At 43.2% G+C, this 8,828-nt stretch overlaps 2 protein-coding genes across 2 annotated transcripts; one reads left to right on the top strand and one right to left on the bottom strand.

Moving 5' to 3' along the window:
• Positions 1–1,195: 1,195 nt before the first annotated feature.
• On the bottom strand, positions 1,196–3,373 carry LOC147185656 (melanocortin-2 receptor accessory protein 2A-like). Its single transcript, XM_086104293.1, has 3 exons — positions 2,985–3,373; positions 2,675–2,774; positions 1,196–2,350 (listed from the first exon to the last, which is right to left on the bottom strand). Exons 1-3 carry the CDS (start codon positions 3,094–3,096, stop codon positions 1,912–1,914), a joined length of 651 nt encoding a protein of 216 aa, XP_085960419.1. The 5' UTR covers positions 3,097–3,373; the 3' UTR covers positions 1,196–1,911.
• Positions 3,374–6,356: 2,983 nt separating this feature from the next.
• Positions 6,357–7,139, top strand: LOC147185655 (protein ripply2-like). The gene is made up of 3 exons (XM_086104363.1): positions 6,357–6,523; positions 6,607–6,665; positions 6,784–7,139. Exons 1-3 carry the CDS (start codon positions 6,425–6,427, stop codon positions 7,001–7,003), a joined length of 378 nt encoding a protein of 125 aa, XP_085960489.1. The 5' UTR covers positions 6,357–6,424; the 3' UTR covers positions 7,004–7,139.
• The last annotated feature ends 1,689 nt before the right edge of the window (positions 7,140–8,828 follow it).

Here is an 8,828-nt window from a genome sequence, read left to right as displayed (position 1 = left end):
GCTGTTCTCTTGCACTACGTTTTGCACAACTTGCGTTTTCGAGCAAGGAGCTGTTGGGAACAGCATGTTGTGCAAAAAAAAAAAAGACTGACACTCAACGGTGAGAAGGGAAAGTAAGTTTGCCGATAACGTTACAGTGCAACCTGAAATGGTACCTGGATTTGGGGTAGTGTAGTTACGCTTAGTTGCAAACTTCTACAGAGGGGTGTTTGTAAAATGTTGCCAAAATCTTAAAGTTACCTGAAGTCACCACAAATGCAGTCTGTTTTCAGAATAAATGACCAGATTTAACGAATTTTATGATTTGTCCACATAGATCAGCAGTTCGGACCCCCCCCCCCCCCCCCTCCCCCCCATCGTGTATAAAATTTGGGAAAAATGATCATGCAACAATGACCAAAAAAAGAAAATTCCTACGTTTCTCTGAGGTTTTGTTTTTCGAATTGCACTGCGGGTCGAATCGAGTGCCCTCATCGGCCCTTATATGGCCCACGGGCTGCAAGTTCCCCACCCCTGCTTCAGAAGCATGCATAGCGTGTTTCTCAGGTTTGTCCCACATGACTTATTCATGTCCAACTGACACCTGACTCCCTCATCCACCTAATTAAACATTTAAATGCTTCTCATTTGCACTCAAGTTTGTTTATTTGTTTAATAATGTTCTTGTGAAATGCTTGAAAAGCAGGAAATGGAATGAATGATACCAACCAATTTTAATTTGCTAAGCGCGACGACATCAGGGTTTTGACGAGAGGCTAATTTGTCATGAGCGGGGGCGTGGGGGGGATGTGTGTGTTTTTAGCTAGAGCTCAGGAAAAAGTAATAGAAATGAAAGCATACTGATCTATTTTTCCAGAATCAATGTACCGATAATACACAAACGTCAACACTGAACCTTTAGGGCATTGAAAGTTTTTTTTTTTTTTCCTTTTTCATACCTCCCCGTGTGACACATCTATCCAATAATAGTCTTTTGTCACACTGTGGCCACTGCGCCGTGCGCTGCTGTGTTGTTGAGTCAGACATCCTTTTGTGATCTATCGGAGCTCTCAGCAGATTTCAGACCTTTGCCAAGGCCAAACAATCAGTTTCACTTGGCTGGCTTTTTTTTTTCTATTAACATGTTTTCTCATATCCATTGAGTTTATATTTCAATTAAAAGGACATTTTTCCTTGCAAAGAGTTGGAAAACCAGTCCAGGTGTTTACGTTTAATCAACAAGGCACACCACCAAAAAAGCTCATGGCACCCCACCAAACAAAAAATATCACCCAAAGAAATATGTCCGCTATTGGAAATATTGATAATTCCATCTCAGTTTACCCACAAACACAACACGGGTGAATTCTTCTGACATTTCAAGGGAAGGGCATTTAATTGTTCTGCCTGTCAAAGTTTTGTTGTTCCGTCGGCGGATAATTTGACTCGGGGTATTCATGCCGCGTGGAGTCCTCGACACCTCCGACGCACTTCGAAGTCGACAAAATGGAGTCACGGGTACATCCCCATTATTTTCTGCAAGTATAACTTTGGTCTGTAAAACAGAGATGACGTTAGCTAATATTAGCGAACGCTAATGATTGAGTTAAAATGACGTAGTGCGTTGCTCATTGAATTCATTTTCTTCCTTATTTAACCCTTTCATGCAACCTTGTAACCTGGTAACCAGATAAGCTGGTCCACTGTAGTCACCACTGTCCCTGAAAGAGTTGAAAACTGTTCTTGTAGTATAAACGACTTTGCTACCTGCTAGCATAAACGTAAAGAGCCTTGAATCTTTTATCTGTTGGTTCATCTGATTTCCGAGCTTGCGTGACATCCCAAATAGTTCCAGGCAAGAGGAAGCAAACATTCCAAACATTTTTGCCGCTCTCTTTCTAGTTCGAATGTTGGACGCTGTCACCGCGGAGATCACATGTTCCGATCCGGTGTGATTGGCGGCCCGCACAGCGGGTCATCTTCTCCCAATGAGGAAGCGTGCTCACAAGTGACGAAGTTTGGGATATTGAAGTGGGACAAGAAATCACAGTCCGTATCTGTCCTCGTCTCATCTGCGAGGAGTCCGTCGAAAGGTAAGACGACCCTCGTATCTTCATCCTCCTGTTCGGTCACCGCGGGGCCGGTACCTACTGACTGGTTGAAGGTCCCCTGCGGTCCATTCTGCTTTGTTCCCGGGTTTTGCCACCGCTTACCCTCGTCCCCCTTACCGATATAGAAATTAAAATACGAGCGGGATTCAGCCAGGAAGGCACGAGAAACGACATTGTTTTCGTCAGAGTCGTCGTCTTTCTGACAGATGATGTTCACAAGACCGTTTCCTGGACCGGGCAGGTTCTCGTTGTCTAAATTTCTGACAAGAAAAAAAAACAAAAGCGACACAGTCAAACACTGTTTTCGATATAGGGTCATGGGTGAGCTGGAGTCGAGCTGAGATTACTTTGGGCGAGTGGCAAGGTGCGCCTTGGACTGGTCGTTGGCCAAAATGACAGCAAAAATAATCAACCCACAACATTAAGTGAGGAGCATTAAAAAAAAACTGCCTTTAACAGGGCTCAATTCGTTTTCAGTCTGTTTATTAATTTATATTTTAAAAAAATCTTTAGAATTGCATTTAAAAACGCAAATGGATGAGAGATGATCTTTTCGTGTGTGAGGGCAATTGCGCAATACTCACTCTTGCTGCGGCGCCCCCGTCTTTGTGAGCATCGTGAGCACAAAAAACATGAAAATGACGAACACCGCGAGTCCGACCCAGAAGCCGATGACGATGGAGTCTGCAATGAGAGGGAACCAAAAAAATAAAAAAAACAAGATAGAATTTAACCATAATCTTGAATTTTTGAACGTTTGTCCAATTGACGTCGCAACGTGCGTAAAACCAACTGTAATCATCATCATCATCATCATCAGCCGGGCGACTGACTTACGACTATCGACGGGGGGGGGGGAGAAAAAAAAGCATCGATTTCACATGCCAGGCTTACATCTGTGTGCTTTGAGTCCCTCAAATGACACGGGCTCGTCATCGTAGTATTCATATTGCCACACGTAGTCTCCGCGCCGCGCGCTGCTTTGGCTCCGGTTGTGCGAGCTCATGTCATCCAGCCTTCAACTTGTCCGTTCAACAAGCTCGACGGACGCGAAAGGCAAAAACAAACCCGAAGTTAACTTCCAGGTTTGGAATCCTCCACCGTGATGATAGTTTGAGCTGCTCTGGGTTTATGTTTCCAAATCCATCCATCGATCCTTAATCACGCATTATGGGTTACTTTCGTGCAACGGCTCAAATGTGAGCGGATTATGTCACAAGGCAATTAAACAGACACGTCATTTGGGACTGAGACTAAAAGATCGAGTCGGGGATGTCACTCGGCTGAATCCCAAAGACCGAAATGAGCTGAGCGCTGTACAGTTTGCACGGTTAGTACTTAAAGTGCACATTCAGTGATGGTCAGAAACCGCACAATCGCGCTCTCTAGTGGCATTAAGCAGGAACCGCCTCATCCTGAAACAAATGTGACTTTTACCAAGCGATCATCTTCACGCTCTCTTTATAAAACTAGCCAATTACAGGTGTGGGGCAGTAGTCACATTTCAAATAATAACCACCGGAATCATATGACGTAATTTCTCCTTGCATTTGATTAATATCATATTTCAGATGGATGACTAGTTCTGAACAGAGGTCAAAGAATAATGCTGACACACACAAAAATGCTTACTTATTACTGACAAGTTGTCAGTAATGTAAATGTGACATTTCCCTGTGTGATATATCCCTCCGATAAAAGAAGATTCAATATGTATGTCAATAAAAAAAAAGATTCAATTCAATGCCACTCGCGTCTCTTAAAATGGAAAAAAAGATTTTCCGGTTCAAACCAATTTTTGTTACGTCCCGAATATTTACTGAAATAAAAATGAAAAATGAAAAGTTGAAAATGTGACTTACACCCAATCGGTTGTTTGAGTGTCAAGTCTCAGACTAACCGTAAAAATACCATTTTTCTTTTTTATTTTTTATACAGCAAAAATGAAAATGGTCCTCTTGTAGTGTGATTAGTTGCTGTCGCAGTTTCTTTTTTTTCACCCTCTTTGTGTAAATTACCTTTTGGCATTTGGCTAACTCATTCAGTATCCTCAAAATGTGAACCTGGAGTCTGCAGTTTCATTCGTAAAGTGTGAGATGATGAAAGAGTTGACATATCGCTTCACCCACGGTACTCAAAATTGAGTTACATCGTGTATTTTTATTGGGCATCTTCCGATGCCTGCAAATGGCTTTGCATCCGGACTGCTGGTTTCCAAGGTAATAGTCAGGACTTCAATTAAAAAGAGGATGCGATGCATCCCGACTGGCAAGCTCTTGAGTGCTGGAGCATATTACCCACCCCCCTGACCCCCCAATCATCTCTACAAGGGATGCATCAGAACAACGTGACCTGATTGCATGTTTGGGTTAATGTTAATCAATTGTCTCCGCTCCCCTCCCCGTTAGACTTAATTGCTTTGTCATATTCAGCGTGCGTCTCGGAGAGCCCGCTGAAGACGACTGACCTCACAAACTGCCCCCGAAATAAAATCCCCGCTTTGTCGAACAGTTGAGAATGAATTTTGTGTCACTTGTCCAACTTGTTTCGCCATTTGTGTGTTGTTAACAAAATGGCATTTCTTCTACATTTCTACATCTGCTCTTGTTTACATATGCCCCCCCTCCCCCCACCCCCGCCCCCTTCCCCATTAGCCTGCAAACTTTGTTTTGTGTACACAAGGCCGACACACGCCGTCACCCCCTGCACTTCTTCCATCATTCAAACAGCGGGTACTGACAGGAGGACATGTCTTTACACAAACACCCAAATGGCTCTAGCTATATATTTATAGCTAGCTAGCTCATAGCGTAACTAGCTAGCTTGTAGCATAAATAGCTAGCTCGTAGCTTAACAGGCTGGCTATCTAGCTATCCAGCTGTCAAACCACAACCTTATATTTCTATATACATATACACACACTGACAACGTATGTCCCCCCCCCCCCCCCACTGAAAACACTGTTATTAGTAGGTTTTTTTCCTCCTTCTTTTACTCTAAAATCCCTGTGTGAAGTAATACGCGTCTCTCAAACAATGAAGTTCAATGTTTGCATCGACCATTCAGCATATATCACAGTACATCTTTGCTGACATGGGGCTTTCACAGCGGCTGGAACCAAGTGCTTTACTGAATAATTAACATAAAATAACAAAATACGGTAATTTAACCTAAGGCATGGACAGTCATACAATCTCCTCTCTCTCATATATATAATGTAGAGAAAGAAAAAAAAAACGAACATTCATTTGATCCCGGTTTTAGATGCTTCAATTTTGCAACTACTAACTCTAAATGAAGTCACACACACACACACACACGCGCGTACGTTTATTTACCCATCAATCAACCAGAATGCCAGCATGTGGCTTTGCATTGCCCCCTACTGACGCGCACTGGGAGAGAACAACAGTCTTCAACCCCAAATGGAACTAATTAAATCAGCCAATTAGTTTGTTTTTATTTGTCAAACAGCTTTGCATCTATCCTAAACGTCATTATGGACTAATGAGGTATGTGTGTGTGTGTGTGTGTGTGTGTGTGTGTGTTCGCAAGTTTGCATGGTTTGGGTTTCAATGCATATGACTTCAATCCTTAAGCAATATTTATGACCAGTTAAGGAACTCATCCCCGTTTCTTCACACGACTGTAATTCGTCTTTTTTTTCCTGAAATGCTGACGCGTGTCTACCCCCCTCCTTGCCCTCTCATCACCCACGCGGCGTGACGTTGTCAAGAGCGGCACGTGTGTCTTCGCACCTTCCACCCAAATGGTTTTGACTCACATAACCTGAGCTTTGAACGCTTACAAAAAAAGAAAATGTAAAAAATGAGCCGATCTATCCAAGTGCGTCTTTAACTAAATTGTGAAGCGTCATAGTTTTGGGTTTGAGATGTGGTTGCGGTTTCGTTCTCATTTTTCTTTTCTCGCAGTTACAGCGGGGAAATAAATTCGATCTCCGTGTTCATCGATCGAACACGCAAATCAATGCGACCTCTCGAGAGCTTGGGGGGGGGGGGGGGGGTTCTTTGCAATGACGTGAGATGTTATCGAAAACGACGTTCAAAAAAAATCCCCAAAAGTAAGGCAAGTTTGGCCCCATATGTTCGGAGTTTGCTCATGTGTGACTTCACACCCCCGCGCAGTGGCGCATGGAAACACTTGGCGACGCGTCAAAAGTCCAATTTGGCGCAGCCCCTGTTAAATAGCCGCGTCCGCCGAGTCACGACCCACATTTGCGATCTCTTGAGGGAGGGGTGGGGGGAGAGACTCAACAAGACTCGACTCGGCTCGGATCGTATCGCCAGCGTCATTTTCGCTCTCCTTTAGCAAACATGAACGCACGCGGTGGATTTAATGTTTCGGACGCCAACCAGCCGTCCGACATGTGGAGACCGTGGATTCGAAACGACACGACGGCTTCCCTACTTGTGGTAAATTTTGACTTGACTGCGCGATAAACACGCGTGGAATGTATTCTGCATGGAGCCTAACGAAAGATGTTGAAACTTTTCAGGCTCCTTTCGATCCTGCTGCAACGCAACCCAAACCGGCTCTTTTCGTTCACCCCGTCAAGTAAAATTCTTTTTATTTTATGATCCAGCAGGAATTACTGTACTTATTTTTTTAACTCCCCCCCACAGATGCTTATTATTATTTTTTTGTATTCCCTTTTTTTTTTTTTTTTTTAAAGGTTGTACTGGCCCAAAACCAAATGCTTTGACTATCTGTACCGGGAAGCCGAGATGCTCCTTCGGAACTACCCGGTCCAAGCCACCATCTGCCCCTGTGAAGACTCTTCGTCCACTGAGGAGGACACGGAGGAAGATGAGGATGATGACGATGATGAGGATGATGACGATAGTGAAGATGAAGAGGAGGAAGTGACAGAGATGGCCAAAGACCTCCAGTAAAGTTTCCAGTTATGTGCATAATGGTTTAATATATTTCCTATTCCTATTTATTGCTGTAAATAATTGTAAATAGATCATCTGTCATTTTTTTATACCACACACACCCCAAAAAAATGTCTAAATTATTTTGTCAACTACCTCTTTTTTTTTTTTGTATTTTGTGCACCCTGCAATAAAATACTTTCAATGAACCACAATTTCTTGTCTGTGTTCCGAATAGAGTTTTTGAGTGAACGAAGTGGATTTTTTTTTTTGGGCGATTTAGCACGTTTGCTGCATCGTATTGTCATCAAGCAGATGCGTTTCTTTCCCTGTAACGGCACACGCTCGGCTCCTTTTCCCACTGATAGAGTGCAAGGTCGTAAACGTAGCCACTTCCTCTGCTCGGTCGCCTGAGGTGTGCGCGGTGCGTGACAAAATGGAGGTGTCAGCCTTTAAGAGAAACCAAACATGTGGACTGGCGTCCAATGATGCTGCCTTTTTTTTTCCTCTCTCAGATGTTTTGCAATATAAATATACATTGACATGCTTCCATTCATAACCAAGACGCACCAGCTATCAAAGAAAGGGTGTGTGTGCAAAATAACTTCACTTGTTGAGATATGTTGGATTGAAAGAGCTTTTATTTCATTCAGTTTTAGTTAAGTTCGAATCAGGACTTGGTTTAAAAGTCGATACAAGTCAGGGTAAGTATTTTGTCCCAGATTCGGTCAAAACTCAGCTTTCAGACTCGTCAGGCCGCCGCAAGTCAATTTCTCCATTTTGTATCAAGCAAGAATGATCCCAAACCGCTCCTTCCAGCGTAGGAGGCAGCGGATTCAACCGCTTTCCTGGCAAGTCTTTTTACGAGCCGCCAGAAGAATTTGACATAACTTTACGCCTTCAGTTATGCTCCGTTTTTTTTTTCAGGCAAACAGAAAAAGCAAATGACAGCTAACAATTAGCAAATCTCCCTCTTAGTATGATAACTATTTTGATTTACTGTATGTCGAAGTAGAAAGTCAATTTGAATTCATTTGTATTTTGAACATTTTCTTTAAAATCAAACAGTTTTATCGCTTGCGGCCCTGACCCACCTCAATAACGTGACCTTTTGACTTTTTGTTTTTCCTCTCGGAGCCCTCTAAAATTTATATATTTGCGTATCCCCCGCGGTAAACTTTCAATAGCGCAAATTACATCCCGAGTGTTACAATTTGAATGCTCCAATGAAGCTCAGTTGCGCGCTAATGACCCCGAACTCTTGTCGGCATTCTCAGGCGTGCCGTGGGAACTCTTGAGATCAACTGGACGCGTTTTGTTGGGTGCAAAGTCTCCACACCTTGCCGGGCGAGACCGAACGCATCGTTGCCACTGAACTCATGACCTCCCACGATTGCAATGAGAGAATTATTATCACGTAAATGACTTAACTATACTCATGCCCCCTCAAACTAAAAGGTGCAAATGAAGAAAAAAAAAAAGGAGGGGAGGATTTAGGGGGTTTGTGGCGCAACATTCGTAAATTGAATGCGATGATGCTCTGATAACCTCTTCAACTCAAGGCTCGCCTGCCTGGAACTTTCCCAGGCTTGGGTGTCAGACTTAATGCTATCAGCGGTGTCACCTACTTGGGTGTGAAATGCACTCACCTCCGCAGTTAAATATAAAACCAACCACTGATGCCCTGGCTGATGAACTTTAGCCCTTTAATGCACAAATACTGACACTGGTTAAAAAAAAAAAAAGTTGGGTGTACTCAAAATTTCATTTAACTCACAACTAGCTTGCCTCGGTGCGCTAACATTGTTGCCATACACCTCAACAATTTATATATTTTTTTCCC

The sequence above is a fragment of the Hippocampus guttulatus genome, chromosome 23 (assembly GCF_054856545.1).
Source record: "Hippocampus guttulatus isolate MCC_2025c chromosome 23, RoL_Hgut_1.0, whole genome shotgun sequence".
Taxonomy (NCBI): domain Eukaryota; kingdom Metazoa; phylum Chordata; class Actinopteri; order Syngnathiformes; family Syngnathidae; genus Hippocampus; species Hippocampus guttulatus.
Note: the sequence above shows the minus strand (reverse complement) of the source record. Positions and strands in the feature narration are given on the sequence as shown.

Bases quoted from the DNA above. Each gene is read 5' to 3' on its own strand.
- LOC147185656 (XM_086104293.1), bottom strand. From the start codon at position 3,096: ATGAGCTCGCACAACCGGAGCCAAAGCAGCGCGCGGCGCGGAGACTAC. The intron at 2,775-2,984 runs GTAAGCCTGGCA...CTCTCATTGCAG, and splicing joins GGGACTCAAAGCACACAGAT to ACTCCATCGTCATCGGCTTC. The intron at 2,351-2,674 runs GTGAGTATTGCG...TTTTCTTGTCAG, and splicing joins ACGGGGGCGCCGCAGCAAGA to AAATTTAGACAACGAGAACC.
- LOC147185655 (XM_086104363.1), top strand. From the start codon at position 6,425: ATGAACGCACGCGGTGGATTTAATGTTTCGGACGCCAACCAGCCGTCC. The intron at 6,524-6,606 runs GTAAATTTTGAC...GAAACTTTTCAG, and splicing joins CGACGGCTTCCCTACTTGTG to GCTCCTTTCGATCCTGCTGC. The intron at 6,666-6,783 runs GTAAAATTCTTT...TTTTTTTTAAAG, and splicing joins CTTTTCGTTCACCCCGTCAA to GTTGTACTGGCCCAAAACCA.